This window comes from Panulirus ornatus, chromosome 32 (genome assembly GCF_036320965.1).
Source record: "Panulirus ornatus isolate Po-2019 chromosome 32, ASM3632096v1, whole genome shotgun sequence".
Classification (NCBI taxonomy): Eukaryota; Metazoa; Arthropoda; class Malacostraca; order Decapoda; family Palinuridae; genus Panulirus; species Panulirus ornatus.
The window spans coordinates 16,315,157-16,339,915 of record NC_092255.1 but is presented as its reverse complement, the minus strand read 5'-3'; the positions used below and the strand labels follow the sequence as shown (position 1 = coordinate 16,339,915).

Genomic DNA, 24,759 nt, shown 5'->3' with positions numbered 1-24,759 from the left:
CGGGAACACACGAAGGCAGGTATGGACACCATCTGATGGACAGGTCCGTGGTATAGTAGTTAGGCTTCCTAACCTCAACGCATTCATGGTCCGCCCAGGGTCGAGCACATCGGGCTGAATCCTGGTTGTGGTGTTCGGTCCACAGTCAAACCATGCTGTTCATCCATCCTGAGGGGTGAAGGTCTTTTTATGACACGTTAGTCTTAAACTGAAGAGTTTTGCTGTAATGTAAGAGACAATTATTAAGACAAAGAGAATACTTCTAAGGCTGACCAAAGAATATTTGAAAAGATGGTTCTGTGCCAAGAGCAGAAAGAAGAATAAACGAAACGTTCTTTTGGCAGTCTTGGTTTTTCCTTGGCATTTGGTACGTGCTGAGGGCACAGATAACTGGTAAAGCCAGTCTAGCGAAACACCTGGAACATTGTATATGTTTAGTGTTATTTTTTTTTTTTTTTTTTTAGCGTACATGATGCTTGCGTGGTTAATGTCACCTAAGAATACTCAACCCTGTATTTCACTTACCGTTGATTTTGAACTCATACAGAAAGTTCATGGAAGGAATCTTACAATTGGACTTAGCTTTAGCACAGAAGCTACGTATTAGTCACGGAAACGAAGGAATTAATGATATATATAATATATATATATATATATATATATATATATATATATATATATATAGTCTACGGAGCGAGTACAACATAGTTCCGAAAGTGTTCTAGCAAAGCCCACTGACCTTACAAATGTCATTATAGGTCTTGGCCAAAGTATTAGTATCTCGCAAAATCTCCAGTAGATGAGGCACTAAAACATGCTAGATTTGTCATCACCGCAGAGTTAAGACTGCAGCGGTTGGAACTTCATGCTTGCACAGTGTTGTTGGGACGGGATGTGATACTGTTAATGCCCAGCTCAGTCCTAAAGAATTCGAGATCATAAGTTCAAGGAAAGAATTTTCATCTCTTGGTATCAACTACAATCCTCTGAGATATGTTCAGCATTATCTACGAATTTTCAACACCCTGAGGATCACGGCTGCCTGAACGATAAACCCAGACGTCTTGTTAACCAATGAATAACAAGTTCTCCAACAGCAAGGGTTTCCCTTAGCTCTACAGTGTTGTGGAGGTGCGTTAGGGCTTAACAATTAACCTATGTTACAAACACGGTATCAGCATTCTGAAAACGGCAGCCTTCGGTTTTTTTTTTTTTTTTTTTTTGCAAAATATGGCTTATGCTTAGGATGAGCCACACGCGATGGATGCAAGGGGAGCAGTGTGACGTTTTGATTAAAAAAAATTTTTGATTCTGAAATCCACTTTACCAGGTCCTATCGGCAACCGACTTCATACAAATGTGGTTATCCACTTTCTGTGGATGTAATAAAACAGTATTCGCAATACTTTTACAAGATATTCATCAGCATACTCAGAATGATAATGCTTACTAGCTTGGACCGAATAATATTGACCTAAATTTTGTACTTATATAGGAGACCATAGCTGGTAAGATAATCTCAAGTCTATCACATGATTTACAGCTGTCTACCTGAAATCCACAATGGCTCAGGCCCACCAGTCGTCAGTTTGGACTAAAAGTAAGGCAACTGCTAGTCTTTCCTATGTATATGTGGTGGCGTTCCCATGAACCACAATTGTATTGTAGCAGGTGAACAACGCTGTCCACATTTGCTGCTGCTGCTTCGAAACGGCACGGGAAGCCGAATACCATATCACCATATCTGCCGCCAACTCACACATATATACGTACACAATCCTCTCGTCTGTCATACACGTTCTACACAAACGCTCGCTCCGGTTTGTCGTCTCTATCCTCGTGAGTATCAGCACATACCTACCACATAGTGAGGAATCGAACACCCTACCATTTGGTTACATACATGGGGTTCAAATCCTTGCTGTTAGAAGGCATTATCTATCAGTGTACTCATTGCGCAATATATATATATATATATATATATATATATATATATATATATATATATATATATATATATATATATATATATTAGGGAGGCCGTAAGTCTTCCAAATGCACGCCCTCGCACACTAAAAGGAAACCGGCTACATAACTTGTAGTAAAATATAGTAGTGGCCAATACTAGTTGGAAAATGTTTGAAGTCCTTGACCGAGTAACCAATTATAAACAAAGATCAACGATACAGTATACACGAGTTCTTAAGATGACTAAACTGATAGACAACATACAAGCTACGTTTCAGTAAAATCTTCCCAGTAGTGGACAACACTGGATAAATGTTAAAAGCTCTAGACCACAAATGCAATTATAAACAGGTGTTAAAACAATACAAAGCAGTAATTTGTTTGGCTTTTTTATTACTAGTGGTGGACCGGTTATTTCAAATGCGTTAATCAATAGTACCGTCAAAGAAAATACCATTCAAGTTCTGCCAAAACTTTCAGCACTTATTGTAGCCTGAAGCGAATGACAAAAAAAATTAACGTCAACCAGTTGCATGCATGGGCACATTGGTTTAAGTAATTATGGCGATACAATAAAATTTTTTTCAGGTACTCGAAAAATAATCACCTCATTTGATTCCTCAGAATACCAATCAAACCAATCCACGTTTATTAGATCATTCATAAATCTTTACTATGCCACTTGTCTACTAGTGCAGGTTTTACCTGCACCGGTAACCATGTATAATGCAACTACGGGTAGTTATCAATGAGTTGTTTCCTCTAAAATCTGCTGGAGATTAAACTAATACATTACCAGCAAATGAAATCCGTGAAAATGTCCAATTTTCAATACCTTTTCAAGTACGTGCATATCATACTTGCTTCCATGATCTTTGTTTCATTAGCCCAAACTGAAAATACCATAAAAAATTTCATAAAATTTCAGTTTTGTGGTTTAAGGAATACTGTATTCAAAAGGACTTTGAATGTATATTTTAAACTGATAAATTTCAGTTTGGAATAATTTCATTTCAGTTCACATATGTAACAATTCTAAGCTGTTGGAAATTCTACTATTCTCTCCAATTCTTTACTTTTTCTAGAAACGAACCAATCGTCATACAAAGGGTGCAACCTTATTCTTGAGCAAATGATTGAATTCAAAGATATTTCAGAATTACCCAATATAGTTACATAAGAATGGTAAGGAAAACCAGGTGTTTGTGCTATAAATCATATTACAAAAAAATAGAAAGAAATGGAAGATATAAATTTGTTCACATTTGTTCATATGGGGCAAATAAGGAATGTACAATGAATGATAAAGAAAACACAGAATTCAAGTTGATAATTTAGTAACTTAAGCATATTCGCCTTCAACTTCACCTTCTTCCTCAAATTCTGCCTCATCATCTGCAGTAGCTTCCTGGTATTGTTGATATTCTGACACCAAATCGTTCATGTTTGATTCTGCTTCAGTGAACTCCATCTCGTCCATGCCCTCACCAGTGTACCAATGAAGGAAAGCCTTTCTCCTGAACATAGCAGTAAACTGTTCACTTACGCGCTTAAATAGCTCTTGAATTGCGGTGGAGTTGCCAATGAAGGTGGATGCCATCTTGATACCACGAGGGGGAATGTCGCATACGGCAGTCTTTACGTTGTTGGGGATCCATTCAACAAAGAAGGAAGAGTTCTTATTCTGGATATTGTACATCTGCTCATCAACCTCCTTCATGGACATGCGACCACGGAAAATAGCTGCTACTGTCAAATAACGTCCATGTCTAGGATCGCAGGCAGCCATCATGTTCTTAGCATCAAACATCTGTTGTGTAAGCTCTGGGACAGTCAAGGCGCGGTACTGCTGTGAACCACGTGCAGTCAGAGGTGCAAATCCAGGCATGAAGAAGTGAAGACGGGGGAAGGGCACCATGTTAACGGCCAATTTTCTGAGATCTGCGTTGAGTTGACCTGGGAATCTGAAGCACGTTGTGACACCAGACATTGTGAGGGAAACGAGATGGTTAAGGTCGCCGTAGGTGGGGTTCTGGAGCTTAAGTGTTCTGAAGCAGATGTCGTACAGGGCCTCATTATCAATACAGTATGTTTCATCAGTGTTCTCAACAAGTTGGTGAATTGACAAGGTGGCATTGTAGGGCTCTACAACAGTATCTGAAACCTGAAAAATAACATACATTAGTTTGCTACTTTGAAGAGAACTTAAAACATTAACATTACTAAAAATGCTACAAGGGTTCCATGGAACATTTACAATACTACATAGCTGACAAGTATCAGGTGTCCAGAGAAACTACTACACCAAAACTAAAAATTTTTAACCTCCAATTGGGTTCAACATTCTTAAGAAGAATACATGCAACAAATTTCTCGTCAGTGTAACCATCACATACTGAAAATATTTGCCAAGTTTTGTGGATTTTGTTATTCAGAACTGGGGTGTGTGTGTGTGTGACGATCTGTGAATTTCAACAAACTTGGCAGCCACACAATCCAAAAATCATTAAAGCTTGTAATACTGTTCCACCAACCAAATTCCACTTGAAGTTAAGAAATACTAGTAAAACTTTATATGCAACCAAGTTGCATATAAATTCTGTGAATTTGAAGGGAAGTACTCTTAGTCTATTAGAACATCTTCAACTATGCTTTCAACTACTCTAACTGGGAAACTACTATAGCACATACATGAGCTGACCCTTTAAGAGTATGACAACTATATCCAACCCATGATGTAACTCCAGTTGAATCAAAGGCCCATGCTGCCACACAAGAAAAACTCAGTCATTCACTAATACTGCTATTGACATGGCACACACGTACATCTATAAATTTCAACTGCATTACCCTTACCCTATTTCATTACTATTAAGACTGCCACAGACTGTGCATACAAGACCAATTTGTGATGCAACCTCTACATACTACTAGGGACAAACAAAAACTTTGGGCATTATTTTATGCCTGTGAGGCATTAACTTTTCACAACTGGTAACATCCTGTATTAACATACCTAATATTTCTGGCTCAAAAATCACAGATCCCCCAAAAACCTAGCCTTTGATGCAACCACATAGGCTACATTCAAGAATTCACTCGATTCTAGCTCATCTGTATCAAACATTGTTTAATTACTTTCATACTTAGCCTTTGATTCAAAACTGAGGTTACTTTACAGGATTCAGTCATACTGGTGATCTTGATTATTCACATTATGGTAAACTATTTACTCAATCCATCTTATCTGCAATTTCCTACAATACTGAATAAGCACCAGAACAGATGAATATGCCACATTTACTCAACCACCTATCTGGATGTCATGTCACAAACTACAGCTACCTCAACACAACCAAGGCCGACAGACCTTCCCAAGGTTCCCCCCTTACACGCCTTGGTTCAGTTCCAAAAGAAAGCATGTCAACTTATAAACAAAAACCTTTCATGTAAAATCTACAATTAAAATAACCATCAGATGTCTTCTCAATCTGAATCTTGAAACACCTTTATTAATGTTTCTCACCATGTGATGGCAAAAATCCAATTGATAAATAAAGTGATGTATTCAACCTTAATACATCCAAAAACCCTACACAATAAATGTGAAACAATTCAAAGAAATATGTTGACCTACCCAGCTATGCCCAATCTTATAATTATGTTGTGAGTAATATTCAAGGAATTACAAAATGTGTACAATGTTTAAGTTATGAGTAGGAGCAAAAACCTCAGGTTATCTATTAGTAACAATTGCACCCTTATTCAACAAATCAAAACTAATGTTACAAAATGTTATAGAGGTGAGCAAATGGCAACAAACCACAAGGTCCTCACAGGATAATGTTATCTATTAGTAACAATTGCACCCAACCTTATCTAACAAATCAAAACTAATGTAACAAAAGGTTATAAAGGTGAGCAAATGGCAACAAACCACAAGGTCCTTACAGGATACCAAGTGCACACGCATGAATAAATCAATGAAAAATACCGGCAAAAAATAAAGGTGCAAATCATGCAAAGAAATATATCCTAAATTAATAACTTTCAATAATTAACCGTATAAATCACTCCTTTATAAGACACAGTTGATGCCCTGACAAAATATGGTTAGTGTAGGAGCAAGCTGCTTTTCAGGGAACTGACAACACAAACTCAGGACTCTCTACAATTAGTTTTTTTGTATGTAAAGCAGGAAATGATCAAGATTCCCCCCCCCATTCATTTAACGAAAACAATTTGAACTTTCTGCAAGTTATTTAGCATTCAAAGATTAAACAGTAATAAATATCAAAGAACAATGTCTTGTTGGTTGACCTTAACCCCTTCTAAAAAATAACTAGAAAGTTTCCCAAGGAACAGTAAAAATCTAAACTAAAAATAGCAAAATATAAGATGAAGAGATCTGGTGAACTTCATTTCTTAAACACCCTTATCACTGCAACTGCTTAATCTTAAATCGGTTAGATTTCACTTGGTAAAATCCACAAAAACACATCACTGCAACTGTTTAATCCCAAGTAAGTCAGATTTCACTCACTAAAATCCACAAAACAATAGTGTCATACTCTGAATTGGGCAAAGTACTTTCCTCAACATGAATAACAGTCATGAACATCTAATGTGTGGCTGGAAGTAAAAATCAAGAAACACCCGTTACTGTACACAAGCATCTAAGATAAATTTACAAAATTTTCTCATCTAATATTTGTTTTTGTAACTTAATAAAACATCGGTGAGTTGTACAGGCAATTCCTAACTGCTATCCATTTATTTTAATCTTGTAACTTACTCCATTACTTTCATAAAAGGTTCAATTTTAATCATGAACTACTACCATATGAGTAATATAAATTTCACCAATTTCTAAATTTTGTGCCTTTCTTATCTATGCATTAAAAAGTAATGTCAATACATGCTATCCAAAATCATTAACAATAATTAGTAAGACTGGGGAGACTTTTTTTTTTTTTTTAAAGATATGCACTATGCTTGCATAGTGCCATTGTATAAAGGCAAAGGGGACAAATGCGAGTGCTCAAATTACTGAGGTATAAGTTTGTCGATTATTCCTGGGAAATTATATGGGAGGGTATTGATTGAGAGGGTGAAGGCATGTACAGAGCATCAGATTGGGGAAGTGCGGTGTGGTTTCAGAATTGGTAGAGGATGTGTGGATCAGGTGTTTGTTTTGAAGAATGTAAATGAGAAATACTTAAAAAAGCAAATGGATTTGTATGTAGCATTTATGGATCTGGAGAAGGCATATGATAGAGTTGATAGAGATGCTGTGTGGAAGGTATCAAGAATATATGGTGAGGGAGGCAAGTTGTTAGAAGCAGTGAAAAGTTTTTATCGAGGATGTAAGGCAGGTGTACGTGTACGAAGAGAGGAAAATTGGTTCTCAGTGAATGTAGGTTCGTGATGTCTCCATGGTTGTTTAATTTGTTTACGGATGGGGTTGTTAGGGAGGTGAATGCAAGAGTTTTGAAAACGGGCAAGTATGCAGTCTGTTGTGGATGAGAGCTTGGGAAGTGAGTTGTTGTTTGCTGATGATACAGTGCTGGGGGCTGATTCATGTGAGAAACTGCAGAAGCTGGTGACAGTTTGGTAAAGTGTGTGAAAGAAGAAAGTTGAGAGTAAATGTGAATAAGAGCAAGGTTATTAGGTACAGTAGGGTTGAGGGTCATGTAAATTGGGAGGAAAGTTTAAATGGAGAAAAAGTGCAGGAAGTGAAGTGTCTTAGATATATGGGAGTGGATTTGGCAGCGGATGGAACCATGGAAGTGGAAGTGAATCATAGGGTGGGGGAGGGGGCGAAAATCCTGAGAGCCTTGAAGAATGTGTGGAAGTTGAGAACTTTATCTTGGAAAGCAAAAATGGGTTGTTTGATGGAATAGTGGTTCCAACAGTGATGTATGGTTGCGAGGTGGGATATGGATAGAGTTGTGCGCAGGAGGATGGATGTGCTGTAAATGAGATGTTCGAGGACAATATGTGGTGTGAGGTGGTTTGATTGAGTAAGTAATAATAAGGTAAGAGAGATGTGTGGTAATAAAAAGTGTGTGTTTGAGAGAGCAAAAAGCAGGTGTTTTGAAATGGTTTGGTCACATGGAGAGAAAGAGCGAGGAAAGTGAAAGAGTATATATGTGTCAAGAGGTGGAGGGAATGAGAAGTGGGAGACCAAAATGGAGGTGGAAAGATGGAGTGAAAAAGATTTTGAATGATCGGGGCCTGAACATGCAGGAGGGTGAAAGGCATGCAAGGAATAGAGTGAACTGGAACGATGTGGTATACCGGGGTTGACGTGCTGTCAATGGATTGAACCAGGGCATGTGAAGAGTCTGGGGTAAACCATGGAAAGTTCTATGGGGCCTGGATGTGGAAAGGGAGCTGTGGTTTCGGTGCATTATTACATGACTGGTAGAGACTGAATGTGAACAAATGGGGCCTTTGTTGTCTTTTCCTAGTGCTATCTCACACACAGGAGGGGGTTGTTATTTCTTGTGTGGCGAGGTGGCAATGGGAATGAATAAAGGCAGACAGTATGAATTATGTACGCATATATATGTATATGTCTGTGTATATACATTTATACGTTGAGATGTATAGGTATGTATATTTGCGTGTGTGGACGTGTACGTATATACATGTGTATGTGGGTGGGTTGGGCCATTTCTTTCATCTGTTTCCTTGTGCTACCTCGCTAACGCGGGAGACAGCGAAAAAGCAAAATAATATTACATAAAGCAAGACTAGAAAGCATCTGGCTATTATCAATGCCTGGGATTGGCTACACCAACAATTAGTTCACACAGGTAAAATAGCTCCTCCCATATCGATGCCACTTCATAAAAATGCCGAGACTGTGGTTCTACAACATTTGACTTTAAATGTACTGTAGTACCATAACTTTTTTTATGTAATTACCTTAACACAAAAAAGCTTTCATCACTGTACATAATCATTTTTTTGTTACAAATATACCAATGAAGCACTCATTACTTGTTGAGCAAAGGGGAAGTCTCGCATAAATCCCAACTATCGTTATAAATACGATTAGAAAAGTTATGATCAGTACCGCTTTAAGGGATACACATCCCAGACTCAAAAACAGGTTACCTCTACCAAAATTTAAATGATTGAACATGCTATTAATCATCTCATCACAATACATTATTATGCATAAGCAGGGTTTTCATGTTTCACCAAGTATTAACCTATCTAGCTATATCTCTGATGGATGTTCAAATTATTACTACCTCAAGGGTGTGGCCACATTGTCTCGATAGCTTGTTAATTCCAGTGCCACTGGTTAGCCTTAGTGCCTAATCCTTAAACCACTGGCAAAGGGAAACTAGCACAGTGTTGCACATGCTCATACATAATATACCTATCTAATGCTCCTCTCTAAATGTTTTTAACTATTGCTGCTACCGTTTTCTAAAAACAGGGCTAACCCGTACTGCTAACAGTAGGAAAATTTAGTTACAATGGGCGAGTCAAATGCCACGTGTTATGTACAAGAAGGAACTGTATGTTTGAGGATGGAATGCCTTAGTTTCACTTGGGAGTAAGGCAGAGAAAAGCCACCTAGGTCATAAGAATACAATCTGACAACCATTGAAGTGCTGGGTCACTAAGCAACTCACAAACCCTCCTGATATCCAGGCAGGTAGTACTGGTAATATACCTCCCTGGTTGTTAGCTGCCTACCAACTACTATGCATTTAACGAGTTAAGCAAATCGTCCAACATGCAATCACACCACTAATTGAGAACCATAAGGATAGGCAAAGTTCATTAGAAGAGAATCAAATGAGAATTCCTGGATATGTAATTCTTAAGACCTAAACATCAGAAAAATGTAATTCAATTCTTAACACCTAAACATCAGAAAAACAATTATGAAAAGGATGGGCTGAAATCGATTGCAATCCCTACTTTGTGTTACCTTTAAGCATTTCACAGCAAATCCTAGCAAAGAACCTTCATTAGTCCACTACAATCCCAGGCATCGGATAGTACATATGAAAAATAATAGACTCTATAGAGCTGATAATGCAATTTTAAGCAAATAATGACTAGGTCAAGCCTGACAGGTTCTATGTGTCAGTAAAATGGGCTCTTGTAATTGGATAAGTTTATAAAGTCAATTACTGCAGAGAAATACAAATATCCTTACAATATAAGTACGAGCAAGGCATCTAGAAGTGACCACAACAATCACTAGTAAACATACCTGTGAAAAACATTTTTCCCAACTATATTTACAATTTTCATGGGATCCAAGATTAATACATCATGAAATCAGTTTACACACAATTAGAATTAATTCATCAAATTGGATATACCTAACAGGTTCTGATGAAGTGATACCAATGGATTCCTTTGAGTAAATGGCGTGGGATTTCACCTTTTAGCCGACTCCCAATAAATGACATGACAATATGGACAAGGCTTTCAACCTAAAGGGAAATTGCATAAAAAACTAAACTAAGGGTCAAGAAGAATCTGCTGGTACCAATTTCTTGTAGTTTAAGAATATACTGGTACCACTAAACTAAATAAGATTCTGCTGGTACCAATTTATTGTAGTGCAATTATCTAATGGTATCTCCGAAGTTAATACCTAACAAAATTGGGAAGGCAACTCAGTATCCCCAATGAAGTCCAAATGTCATGCAAATATCCAGTGCACAGCTCTCGAGCAATAATAGATTTGGTACATGTTCAGTTTAAGCTTTTCACAGATTAACAAAAATTTGTAAAGTTGCCTTTGAAGTCAAGCAATGGTTAATTTTCCTCGCTCAAGTACACTCCCATGGATGTCGCCAGGCACTGTAGTGTTCAGATGCAAACATTAAATGTTCTGATGTCTATGTCGTAGTGGGTCACAGATAATGTACAGATCTTCTTACTGCTTATCCCATGCTTGACAATGAACTGTACCATTCAGTGCCCTGCTCATCGTCAAAAATTATGACCCTACATCTTTAACATATCTATATAAATATACTTTACAAATACTCAGCACCCCATCAGATTTCACAAGAAAGGAACAAAGATCTCAAAGACATGTGACCCTTTAATGGTAATTCATCAACTCTCAAAGTCTTTTCTAACTTTGCACTCACTATTCATCAAGACCATCTTCACAACCTCCATACACAATGCATCATAAACATGCAATCACTAACCATTCCTAGACCCTCACTTCATAAGTCCATAGATACTTTACATCAGACTCCACAATACATATTTTGGTGGAATTTTCAACTCTGAAGCACATCTTAGAAAATTCTATATTACCACGAAATTGAGATGCATCAAAATCCCAATCTCATGACAGAACATACTTCACCTCAAACTTAACCTTCAAGCCTACCAATCTGGAAGTGGCTCAAACATCAAATTTAAACCTTTACATACCTTAGGAGATGGGACAACAGAGAAGGTGTTCATTATTCTATCGGGGAACTCTTCACGGATTTTTGAGACTAGAAGTGTGCCCATACCAGATCCGGTACCACCACCAAGGGAATGTGTAAGCTGAAAGCCCTGAAGACAGTCGCACTTCTCTGCTTCCTTGCGGATAACATCAAGGACAGAGTCTACAAGTTCAGCGCCTTCTGTGTAATGACCCTTAGCCCAGTTGTTGCCGGCACCACTCTGACCTAAAAAAAAAAAAAAAAAAAAAAAAAAAAAAAAAAAAATACATTAACATGAATTTAATAGATATGAATATTTCACGAGACAATGAGCAATATACATGGAAGACACGAGAGAAGACAAACTTACCAAATACGAAGCTGTCTGGTTTGAAGAGTTGCCCATGAGGTCCAGCCCTTACACTGTCCATAGTGCCAGGCTCCAGATCGACCAGAACAGCACGGGGCACGTACTTTCCTTGGTTGCCTTCATTGTAGTAGACATTGATGCGTTCCAACTGGAGCTCCATCAAGTCTTTGTCGGCACCAGTGTATTCTCCAGTGGGCTGGATGCCATGTTCATCACTGATAATTTCCCAGAACTGAAATAAAATTATATCGATTAGGTACAAGTCAGAGTCAGGGATACGTATCCTAAACCTTGGAGTATATGATTTCATCCCATCTTCATATGAAAAGAAAACTGACATTGAATCATCTGCCACGTGAACAAAGGCACTAGAGAACCAAACTTTTTTCCACTAAAGTACCCATTATCCTAACGGAAATGCATAAAATAAGGACCATGCTATCAAAATTCTGATTTTAGCTCACATTCCATACCTATCCACCACAATTACTACCAACGCTCCAGGATTGTCTAGCCACAGGTTCACACTGGTCTGGTTCTACTCGTCATACAACTTTACGGTCAGACTGGTTTCAGACACTATTACAGCCTGGCTGGTTCGCAATTCCTATTTCTTTACAACTCTGAAAATACATGGTAGATACGTAAAACCTGAAACATCAAGCCACAATAAATGCTTATACCTGCAACAAGGCAATCAATCACTCGAAGTATATGACATCTCATGTACACTGACTTTCACCCCTATTAAGTCTTAAACATACAGAAACCACAAATATGCTACTAGTCTCAACTTCTATGAACCTGAATCACGAGATACTAGCCTCATCCGACACAAACAACTCGGGAGAAAACTTGGGAAAATTTAAATGAAGCGTATCTGGAATGGCGGTCGACGTAGACAATGGTGGATGGCGGGAGTGGCGGAGGCGGCGGCGGGAGCCGGCTGCTGCCTCCTCGCGGGTGACTCACTCTAAGCCACACCTCAACTCGCACAAAAAATTCACGTGCAAATTACTTTATCATCATTAGGTCTACACGCAAGCCACAATCTTCGACTTTCAGTACAGTGTAATGCTATAAGTTGTCTATCCCATTAGCGAACTACACCTAAAATCTAGTAAGTAGTCGGATATGCATGGAAATACAAGAATACACTAAAAACTTTAAAGAAATAAGCCTACATTAACATCTAGTATACCTAAACCTGTCCAGTCGCCATTTAACACAAACACCGGCATCCGGCAACGCCCCATCAATGACATCAACGCAAGTTGACAAACACATACAATTTCAACTACATCCATATATCCAACAATTCCACAGTAACATCTCCAAGTTCTCTTACCTTGGTTCCAATCTGGTTGCCGCACTGGCCGGTCTGAAGATGAACAATTTCCCTCATGGTGGTGTAAGTGTGTGTGTGTCCTGCCGGCGACCGTTAACAGCAGCTTCTGACTGGAGCTTTGAAGGGAGGCCGCACCGAACCTTGGGGGGACGGGGCTGCAAGCAGTCAGCAGAGAACTTAATTCCACTCGTTTCTTTTCTTTGTATTGATTTCTTGTAATAAATATTAATTTATTGTTACCCAAGCACTTTACTATTTTTTACAATATTATTCGTATCTAAATTTTACTTTATAAGCTGTAATTAAAAATCGAACAGGTTTTGTCTTGATATGCTACTGCGCGGTGGTATTCGAATCAGGGAGGCCCTGCTCAGGGTGGACAGCAGAGATGAAATTAAGCTATTTGTTCAAAAATACTTTTGTTTTATACAAATCTATCATTATATGTAAAGTATTTCCGCCAAGTAGGTTCACAATGTATACTTCAAGAGGTTGTATTGTCTCAAGAAAAGGCAAAATACTGATGATTTATCACAGAGGCTAGAGCCGTCCAATCTAGAACAGCCTTGACTTTCCCTTAAAGCAACCTTAGTTTAAAGGATGACTGCCACAGCTTATATGGAAATGACTGCATCCTTTTTAGGTGAACAGCACGGTAGAGAATTAAAAGCCTTGCCTTTACGAGGCGGTTCACCGTAACCCGTCAAAATGTTAAGTAGTCCATATTTAGTCAAAAGAAAATTGGTCTTGCTACACAAACATTCGTGTTTTGATTTCACTAATAAAATTGTTTGCTTAAGTGCTTAGTATACATTATGGTGAAACAAATTTTCAAAAGTAACCACCACAACTTGCAAGTAACGAACTTCCAATGTTACATAACAACAATCATTTTTTAAAGAAAAATAAAGAAATATCCACTTCATTTCTCTTTATATACTTCCATCTATTATAAGAAATCCTGTTGGTATATTAGTATATCATTGTTCCTTCTCTCATTTTCCTCTCATAAATGAATAATAAATTCCATGGTAATGAACGTACTTGGCATATCTCTCTACTGCTCATGTTGTAACGGTTTCTTGGAAAACGTTCCATATAATCGATGTTTTTCAAGTTCTATGAACTGCTCTAACTCTCTGGACAGGTAGAGAGATGGCCATTCATGCTTACGACTATGCAACATAAGCAAATGGCTCAAGCTTAAAGGTCTTATTAATCATGTTTTTGGTGGGATGATTTTCAGCGTACGAACTGGCAAAGGTCACAGGCCCCCGCAGCCTCCCAAGTGTCTAACACAGATCGACACGCCTCCCTCTTATTCATCATTATCAGTTAAATCTTCACCATTTATATTTGCCCTACAGCTTCGTACGTCTGTATACATGTCTTCGATACTCTGCTTCACCCTAGCCTTTAAATAGCATAAAATAATTCGAAACTGAAATGCGGAAGCATGAAGACATGCGGTGTGGGAAGTTGGTAACACTGACTTGCTGCAACGATGGGTATATGATTCACCTGGTCTTGTTTTACTGCATTTCCTCGTATCCCGAATGAAGTTAGACGATTCAAACACCATTGTATATTCAGTCACTTACCAAGCACCACCCGTAGGGGTGTCATGGTAAGTACATGCGTGATAACACTTAAATAAGGCATAAATCTTCCAAACCATGTCCTCTTCGTTTGGCAACAGGATGTCAGGCTGAGTTGCAAGGTATTGATTAAACTGCAGAAGAGGACGCAGGGCTGAGTGATTCACAAGCATGAGCAACTCTTTTACTTGTGGGAGTAGTCGATTTTAGGGTACTATTTTAAGTAAGCTTCCCTATGCCTGAAGAAAAAGAGACTCTTTTCGTGTCGTGAGAACTGATTTTCATAACTCCAATAAATAAAGTTCTACGTATCATCCATGTTGCTTGTATTAGACCCAGGCCTAGAGGCGAGTGCTTGTAGCTCCTTCCTTGCAACTAGGAAGAAGGTTAAAGATAAGAGTAAAATACTGTAGTTGCAACAAGATGTGCATGACAGCTTTCAGCTCAAGACATGGCTTTCCATGCACGTTGCCAAGGGGGGTATGTTCCATGATCCTAGTGGAAGCAAAGCTCAGCAATGATAACCCCATGATAACTTGAGGGGAAAGAAACACAGCTGGTAAGGGTGTTTAAAAAAGCCAGTCTGGGTGAGTCACACCGGTTCTGGTAAAAGGGGCAGATGTGACACGTCTTCAGTAAATCCCATCCACCAAATATATGTATATATTATTGTCCACTCTTCCCAATCTTTTCATCCTATCAAACAATGAAAGAGGTGGATATATAAGCATCATCTTCAAACACTGAACTCTCAAGCGTGATATGAGGTCTAGAAACATGCAGCTTGTGGCAGCTGCCATGGATTGTGGAGGGGGGAGGGGCGTGTGCACCACCACGGGTGCTGGTGGGTGGCGAGAACCCATCCTTTCACTCCCACTGTCAGATCGTACTTTAGTGTATAGCTTACTATCTTATACCCGTTTTCTTATATTTTTCACCCTGATGGTGAGTGTCAGATCTATATACGTGCCCATGGCCAATCTTTTCTCTCAAATAACATCATATGCTGTGGCGTATTTGAAACTGGGGCATTTAAACTCGATTCCCGTCCGGAGGGGGGAGTTCGGTTGCTTGGTATGCAGTTAAGAGGAGCTACTGACCCACAGACGATTTTGCTTAAAGCTACTGTGTGTGTGTGTGTGTGTGTGTGTGTGTGTGTGTGTGTGTGTGGTTGGCTGGCTCACATCAGAGGCTGAAATAAGAGCGGTGTCAGTGTCTCTCGGGCTCGCATCTGGTCACGTGTTTCCCTTGACATCACTGACCTCAAAAAAAAATAGGGGACACGTCGAGGGTCGACCGTCCAGTTACGCTCCTGACAAACCCTGACTCACAAGGCAGCTGACTGGTGCAAGACTGGTCAAGATGATTACGTTCACCTGCCTACAAATAATTGCATCATCTGTCTGTCCCATTCCCTTCTCCACTGATCCAACAGCGGTTCCACTGATGATCATACATCACAGTAAGCAAACCAAAACAACCAACCCCTCAGTTTATTTGGTGATGTAACACCTCACCCCCCGAGGTAACAACTCCCCTCCCTCCCCACTGCCCAGCCCCGGTTAACTACGGGAGTAATTTCTAAGAGTTCTAGACCTGGATGTGCCCTAGTCACTGCTGTCATGGCTCGTCTCAGTGTCGTTATGGGCTCGTTAACCTGTGATGTGTTTTCACACCTGTTCCTGGGTTAACATGGCTACCCAAAACTTTGATGGGGTTGCTGTACTTCTCTTCATCTATCTCACGGTTAAGTAAATCCCCGGGGTCGTCACTATCTCTGTAATCTACCTAAATTACCAAGACTATACTGTTGGTCCGTTCAATTTGTGAACTGAAGCACCATATTCACGGTTCTGTTGGTTACGGCTCTCTTGCCTATATAGGTTGCTCAAAATCATCATGAGTTGCTGTTTCGGTTGCCCTGGGCCAGATTTCATCACTCAGCTCGTATTGAAATTGGGTTGAAATGCTTTCTTCAAGGAGGAAGCGAAATGTCACGATATATATCTATCCTCTCGCATTCACCTATAAAGCCAGTACAGGAACACCTCGCTTTGCAGTATAATAGTGTAATGACTCGACTAGCTGGTCGAACTAACTAGTTAGCAGTATCTCTAGTCCTTGACAACTACGAAGTGAGTCGACAGTAGGCAGGTAAACGGGGGTGAAGTGAAACAATGAGGCAGTTATGTTTCGCTGAGGAGTGAAAGGTATGTGGTGTATGGTGTGGTCGCTCGGAGCAACGGACTAACCAGAGATCCAGGAAGTAAGGTGTTGGTGTTCCCTTATATCATTATTATCATTATCCTAGATACTTTGAGACGTATTTCAGAAGCAGGTAGCACGTTGGCCTGGTCGAGTCTTGAATTTTTTCTTTATACCTCTGGTCAACCTTACCTTTCATAAATGAATTATGTTTATGTAACTTGTATTATTTCTGTTGGTGATTATCTAAAGGTTTTGTGTCAGGCACTATTGTATGTACCCGCGACAGACTATGTTAGTATGGGTTGTTATCAGTCTCTCATCTGACAGTGGTAGATTACAGTTGTTTACTGTGGGCTGTAATTGTTTAGGTACCAAGTGTCATGAAGTGAAGGAAAATTGTTTTTTTTTTTTTCCTAAAGAAGGAACAGAGAAGGGGGCCAGGTGAGGATATTCCCTCAAAGGCCCAGTCCTCTGTTCTTAACGCTACCTCGCTAACGCGGGAAATGACGAATAGTTTGAAAGATGTAAGGCATGTGTACGTGTAGGAAGAGAGGAAAGTGATTGGTTCTCAGTGAATGTAGGTTTGCGGCAGGGGTGTGTGATGTCTCCATGGTTGTTTAATTTGTTTATGGATGGGGTTGTTAGGGAGGTAAATGCAAGAGTTTTGGAAAGAGGGGCAAGTATGAAGTCTGTTGGGGATGAGAGAGCTTGGGAAGTGAGTCAGTTGTTGTTCGCTGATGATACAGCGCTGGTGGCTGATTCATGTGAGAAACTGCAGAAGCTGGTGACTGAGTTTGGTAAAGTGTGTGGAAGAAGAAAGTTAAGAGTAAATGTGAATAAGAGCAAGGTTATTAGGTACAGTAGGGTTGAGGGTCAAGTCAATTGGGAGGTGAGTTTGAATGGAGAAAAACTGTAGGAAGTGAAGTGTTTTAGATATCTGGGAGTGGATCTGGCAGCGGATGGAACCATGGAAGCGGAAGTGGATCATAGGGTGGGGGAGGGGGCGAAAATTCTGGGGGCCTTGAAGAATGTGTGGAAGTCGAGAACATTATCTCGGAAAGCAAAAATGGGTATGTTTGAAGGAATAGTGGTTCCAACAATGTTGTATGGTTGCGAGGCGTGGGCTATGGATAGAGTTGTGCGCAGGAGGATGGATGTGCTGGAAATGAGATGTTTGAGGACAATGTGTGGTGTGAGGTGGTTTGATCGAGTGAGTAACGTAGGGGTAAGAGAGATGTGTGGAAATAAAAAGAGCGTGGTTGAGAGAGCAGAAGAGGGTGTTTTGAAGTGGTTTGGGCACATGGAGAGAATGAGTGAGGAAAGATTGACCAAGAGGATATATGTGTCGGAGGTGGAGGGAACGAGGAGAAGAGGGAGACCAAATTGGAGGTGGAAAGATGGAGTGAAAAAGATTTTGTGTGATCGGGGCCTGAACATGCAGGAGGGTGAAAGGAGGGCAAGGAATAGAGTGAATTGGAGCGATGTGGTATACCGGGGTTGACGTGCTGTTAGTGGATTGAATCAAGGCATGTGAAGCGTCTGGGGTAAACCATGGAAAGCTGTGGAGGTATGTATATTTGCGTGCGTGGACGTATGTATATAAATGTGTATGGGGGGGAGGTTGGGCCATTTCTTTCGTCTGTTTCCTTGCGCTACCTCGCAAACGCGGGAGACAGCGACAAAGTATAATAAAAATAAAAAAAAATATATATTGGAAAGGATCACAGTTTTGCGCAAGATCAAGTATGTTCCTAAGAGTCCACGTGTTTATATGTACCATGTCTTAACACCTAATGTGTCTACACACATATACCCCAGCCTAAGCCAGTGGTGCATGTGTATTTATGTGATTACTATTTGCTTGGTACGGGGAGAGTTTTACTCATGTCGCCCCATGTCTTAACTTTGTATATATTTGTATTATGTCTTTGATCTTATTTGTATGTATATGTTGTGTGTGTGTGTGTGTGTGTGTGTGTGTGTGTGTGTGCTTCTGTCGACAACTACATGTAGAGAGACCTGATTTCCTTCCAACCACAAGACCGTCTGTGTTGTGAACCAACAAAAGTTTGGACGAAGATTGCGTGTGGACGAACTGGAGAATCGTATAGAATCCAAGACGGGGCTACACAGTGGGACTCTGGAATCCCTATTTGCGCTGTAAATAGTAATGACGTTCAGTTATAATCTTCAGGGACAGTGCAGAGTGAGTGCACGAGACGTTGCAGTTTCAATACTGTCTGTACTCCTGAACACTCTCTAGCTGCCAAGTTATGAAACCTGCTGGGGACTAGATAGCTTGTGTATTTAGATTTAAGGCTGAAGATGGGTTCTAATCAATCTTTTTTTTTTTCATATTGAATATAATAGCCTATTGTTAAATATATTTTCTTTTGTTTGTTCGTATACCCATCACACTGATCAAAACTTTACCGTCAGTTTACATTGAAAGTCCTGATGATCACCACCTAATTCCAAAACGACTTACATGAGAAGCTTTATATATATATATATGAGAGCACTAAATGGCATTAGCTAAAATCAGAGAAGCACTTTACAGATTGCCACACCCCTGGTAAACACATCGATGAAATACAATCGAAACAATATAATTCAATTCTAAGTTGTTTTAAACGTGGTTTGCGTGTTTTTCTTCATATTTTATAGTGGGAATGCTGATGTATCGGATGAATCATAATGTTTCGTGAGGTGTCAAATGAATGCACTAAAAAAATACATGGCTTCGGAAAATCACAGATATCCCCAGTACGAGTTGCTCAGCGTGTCACTGGACTAGCCCAAGTTTCTAAGTCGTGGAGACCACGCTTTAGTCCTGCGCTGGTAAACAGTAATGAGAAGTTGTCCCAGGACGTCATGACGTCTTGTCCAGTAAGCATTATATCATCTGCTTCCTCCGATAACGTTGTGCATTCTAACGATTGATGATACGCTTCTGATAACAATATCTACAGCCTATATCTCTATTGCCTAATGCACGAATCTATACCTCTTCCTGGTCTTGACTGAATCCTCCACCCATTTGTACCACTAGCCAACTCCTAATACATTCTCTACCACCCTCGTACTACTACTGAATATGCTTTTGATGTTTTATTTTTTTCCAGTTATAGACTAGTCAACATCTACCATTTGTTAGTTCTGATACATGAACTCATGACAGTATTTGTCTTTCCTGTCTGCTGCACTAGACTGAGGTTCTTACCATCTCTTAATCACCTACTGCCTCTAACCTGGTGTGATTATATAACTAACGAACGTTATTCTTATTCGGCAATTCTACTCTTGTTCCACGAAATTTCATTTTTGATTTTGCCAATCTTAACTGCCCTTGATATCAATGTACCTCTATTTTCAACCGACCTTGTATCAGTGAAATTAGTAGTGTAAACAAAAGACGTATTCATAACATCAAAAGGTAATTATAAGGCGCCTCCTATGATTGAATATCCTGACGGCATCATCCATCATTCTTGCTTACACCGCTCTGCTCTGGCCACTACACGCCATATCCCTTGTTTTTACTCGCTTTTAACTCTCTGATTTCACTACTGTCATCCATGATGATAGAGTCTGGTTATACCAACTGCTACCAATGATTACTGCACCGTCAAAGTAATGGGTAGATTTCCAGAGTAGATGAAGACTGTCGACATATCTCCTCTGTATGGGGATCAGACCATCTCCTCACACCCATCACCGCAACACCATTTCAACATAAGCCAACACCCTTCCTGCCCGCCATGCAACTACCATAAAACCCAGCACTTACTACTGCACTCTCTGAACATAAACGCACACACACAACACGAACACTTTGTGACCCGTGGTCCCAACCGGTGGGCGTGGCCAGTTTCCTGAGCGCTGCAGATGCCTCATTAGATCGAAGGGACTCGGGGGGAGGGAGAGATGGAAGGAAGCCTAACTCTTCCTTCAGATAGAGTTAAAATGTTGCCAACTCACGCATTATCTCGAAGCCAAAACATTACCTTGCTAAATGCCAGCATACAGATGGGGCTACAAAAATCCAGTATAGACTACATCGCACAACTTCACTTACTATCCAACCAGAAGGTGACCAAAAACTCGGTCTTGCCCTATTTCTCGAATACTGTGGTACACTGACAGGAAACGGTTGTTGGAATGCAACTGACTGCCTACGAAATTGGCAACAATGTCTGTCGCAGTAATGCCAACGGCAAATGTCAAAGAAATTTCCTGTGGAGCACCTCGGGCATCCTTGCATTTCCTAGTTTACGTAACGGACGTTGCACTTCATCAACACCTTAATCTTGGTCTCCCTGCTGACGACACGGGTGCACAGCGTCGTCAACTTTGCCTCTCTCGTCTCTTGTCACGAATGTAGATGGATGCAGCCCATTCCTAGTTTGGTCAATTGTTGTTTCTCCCTTTCTAAATATCTTTATTCCGAAGGAAGCCAAATATCCTTTGCCCGACAACGAGGTTTTCCATTATTAGACACAAATCTAGATCGTGTTTCTATAAATTCTCAAATCTACACGTCGACAAGTCACTGAGGTGGAAATCACACTGCATAACTATAGCTCTAGAGACAGGAAATACTCAAAACGCGTGGGATAGCCTCGCTTTCACGACAGTGTATCGATAGACCAGGAAAGGCGCTCAATATACCATCACCAACAGGGAATATTTACGCCTAATTCATCGCCCAATCAATTGCAGGCGTCCCTCTCTCTCCTTCGCTCTATATTTACAGAAAGGCATTTCCCTACAATAATTTAAATAAACAAATCCTTTATCCGTCTCTTTGTGCTTAAGGTACTAAACACGTCACTAAATTTTCCCAAATTTAACGTTGGAACCCATAAAAAATCACAATCTTAGTGCAAAGTCTGCAACAGCACAGAACACAGAGCAATACATAGGATGAAAAACCCCCACGGTTACTTTCTGAAACATTCAACCTGACCTTAGTGGTACAGCAGGAACATATCCGAATCCAGCTTTGTACGTCACGTGTATATATCCTTCGTTACTACAATGCCTCCCCACCCCCTCCCAAAGCATCATTATCTTTTATCAACGCAAAAAGTACCGCTATCCTGTTCTTGTTTACTTACCATTTTAACAATGATTTTCTTTTTTTATCTAATCTCTTATCTGGAATTTATCAAATCTTCATTCACATTTACTGAAAACATTCTCCGGTATTATCAGGCATTGTTTTCATAAATGACTTAACCCGACAGCGTCCTAGTAGATGGTTCTACTACGGTTGTAGAACTCTCACCATACTGTACAAATAAGTAAATACACCGATAACAATTTTTAGGGTCCACAAAATAAGAACAATGAATCGTTGATGAAATAGATGTTGCCTTACGTTATGCACTTTCAAATTCTAATGGATAGTTATAAGCTGTTTAAATCAAACAATACTTCAAGTTGCTTTACCACTTCCATCCCCCCAAAATATAACTAATTCTTAGAATTTCATTTTGATCATCAGTGTGACTCATGCATTATACGTGTGATCATATCATGTGCATCAGTGGTTGAACAGAATTCTGCTGGAACGTGGTCAATCCACAGACTTAGTCTGTCAATGAAGTTTAGCCTTAACCCAGGTCGATTAAATGAGCTGCATTTTTGCTGCTTCCGGAAGTATTCCATCCCATCCTGCTGTCTGAAGTGCCAGTGCTGCTGTTAGTGAACAAATTGACCACATATTTGTGTATACCTCTAAACCGTGTGTTAATAAATGGTTTTGGTTTACAGCTGAATTAAGTAAGGTGTTAATGCGGTCTCGTCGTCTATCGAAGAAATATGGGTTATGTCGTACCACGTGTTTTCCCTGTGAGAGTATGTAGTGACCCTGAAGGTGGATGACTGTGCTCTGTAGGAGTAAATGACAATAACATGTGATCACTTCATACGGGCCAGTGGTTCCCTTCCCTGCGCGGCCGGCAAACAGACTCCCCAGCGCACCGTTACCAGTCACGCCAGGCCAGGCCGGCCGGCTCTCTCGTCTCTGCGGCCTCCCTCCCTCCCTTCCTTCTAGTTGCTTCGCCGACCACACCCTTCCTCCCACCTTGCAAGCATTTACCTATGAGGAGCGAAACGAGGTTTGGATGGTATACAGAACTTTACTACTGGAGAATTGGTTCGCTCTCTTTAATGGAATATGTGTTCCTTCGGGTTTTGTCTACCGTTTTTACGAACTTATATTGATTACAGTTGTTCACTAGTAGCGAAAAGTGCGGGAAAACAATCATGCAACCACACTATTCTTTTCTATAGGTCTTCAAGATTCAAAACGGCTCCACGCGGGAGCAGGGTAAGATGGGCTCCTTAGGGGAGGGAAGGTTCTCGAGAGGTATATTAGCTTCCGATGGACCAGTATCGTCGAGGGTGACCTCTCGCTCGCGGAGTTACAGCGTGCAAGCGGAGACTAGGGATACTAATAAAAAGTTAGGTAAGGAATTGAAAGCGCTTTGGAATATCCTTTTATTAAGCGATTAGTGGGAAGGTCTCTACGTAGGGTCTGGGTGTCGACAGGGAGGAACTTTGGTCTCTGTGCATCTTTACACACGATACATACGAAGATTAAGGAGATGAGCGAATGAGGCTATTTCTTTGTCCATTCGTGACATCAACTCGCTAGGTCGGGAAATAACGAAAATATGTGAAAAAAAAAAGAATCATAAACAAAACAAGAGAGTTAAATGGTGTAGGTAAGCGAATGAGGTCATTTCTATCTATGTCACTTCCTGACGCTAACTCGCTTGCCAGGGAAATAACGATGTGTGAAAATTTAAGCATTATAAACACAACTTGGATACATATACAAAAACCGTCAGCGTTAGCCCTAGCTCGTACCGCCTGTGCCAGGTGGTGGGGCAGATGGACGAAGCCGCCCACGGTGAGGAAGCTAGGGTAGTAACGTCCAATTCCTCAGGCCTCTTGCCGACATTTGAGAGGGAAGAGTTGCCAACAAGTCTAATCTAACTTTGTCTCATATATGAAGTATCTGGCTCTTGTTTGATGCTGCAAATCGAAGACGAAGCCTAAAATTTGAAGCAATGCCAGACGACAAAATTTCTGAACTAGTAACCAGCTTTTCGCACATTCATCTCATCATTTGAAATGGATAAATCAGGCACTCTATATGCACTCACCACTGCCCATAGGCCTGTTCTAAACCAATTCGTTCAAATTTCACAAGAAGCTACTTCCAACTATTTTTCTACGTTCTTATTTTTCATATACGTCATTCTAGGTTAGATTAGGTTGGGAGTGATTTAAGGAGCGTGGTACCAGCCTGGTAACAAAGGTTACAATCATCTTTCTTGACAATGACCTTCAGTGAGATTTGAACTTACGCGCATGCGCAAAATGATCCGTGGGAACGTTTGAAATAGAACAATGTTACCATAAAGATATTAATTCTTTACCTTGCGTGTTTGACGAGGGGAAAGAATTTTGGCCTATGAACCAATAAGTGAGGATTGCCGTTAAATTCTACATGTAAAATTCATACTGTCCCTAAGAACATTTCTTTGTCATGATTTCACTCGGCCTGAGACGGAAGCCCATATGTAAGGCGTCTCGTAGTGATTTTCGACTCGCCCTGATGAGGGTGGAGGTAGAGATCCCTTTCTGGCCTGGAGTCCGTCGTGGCCTCAGTAACTAACTCACTTAAATGCAATTTTATACATAAAGCGGTAACTCTCATCCTCTCTTCGATCCGTAATACACTACACGCATTTGCCAGTGTCTGTGAGCTCGATGCCGTCTTAATATTGGATCCTCTATTTAGGAAGTTTTTTTTTT

The 24,759-nt window shown here is 40.2% G+C and overlaps 2 protein-coding genes across 2 annotated transcripts in view; both read right to left on the bottom strand.

Moving 5' to 3' along the window:
• Positions 1 to 2,341: 2,341 nt before the first annotated feature.
• LOC139759069 (tubulin beta-1 chain) lies at positions 2,342 to 13,278 on the bottom strand. The gene is made up of 4 exons (XM_071681005.1): positions 13,121 to 13,278; positions 11,773 to 12,004; positions 11,404 to 11,648; positions 2,342 to 4,132 (listed from the first exon to the last, which is right to left on the bottom strand). The coding sequence occupies exons 1-4, from the start codon at positions 13,175 to 13,177 to the stop codon at positions 3,311 to 3,313; spliced, it is 1,356 nt and encodes a 451-aa protein (XP_071537106.1). The 5' UTR covers positions 13,178 to 13,278; the 3' UTR covers positions 2,342 to 3,310.
• The window catches only part of LOC139759067 (uncharacterized), a 184,043-nt gene continuing 172,461 nt past the window's right edge, over positions 13,178 to 24,759 (bottom strand). The window contains exon 12 of the transcript XR_011714992.1: positions 13,178 to 13,275. The gene's annotated coding sequence lies outside the window, so the exon portion shown is untranslated. The remainder of the gene's footprint in view (positions 13,276 to 24,759) is intronic.

What these genes read in the sequence shown, in the direction of transcription:
- LOC139759069 (XM_071681005.1), bottom strand. Translation starts at nt 13,177, where the DNA reads ATGAGGGAAATTGTTCATCTTCAGACCGGCCAGTGCGGCAACCAGATT. An exon ending in GCAACCAGATTGGAACCAAG is followed by an intron (nt 12,005 to 13,120) that starts GTAAGAGAACTT and finishes ATTTTATTTCAG; the next exon opens with TTCTGGGAAATTATCAGTGA. An exon ending in CTGTTGTCCCATCTCCTAAG is followed by an intron (nt 4,133 to 11,403) that starts GTATGTAAAGGT and finishes GTTATTTTTCAG; the next exon opens with GTTTCAGATACTGTTGTAGA.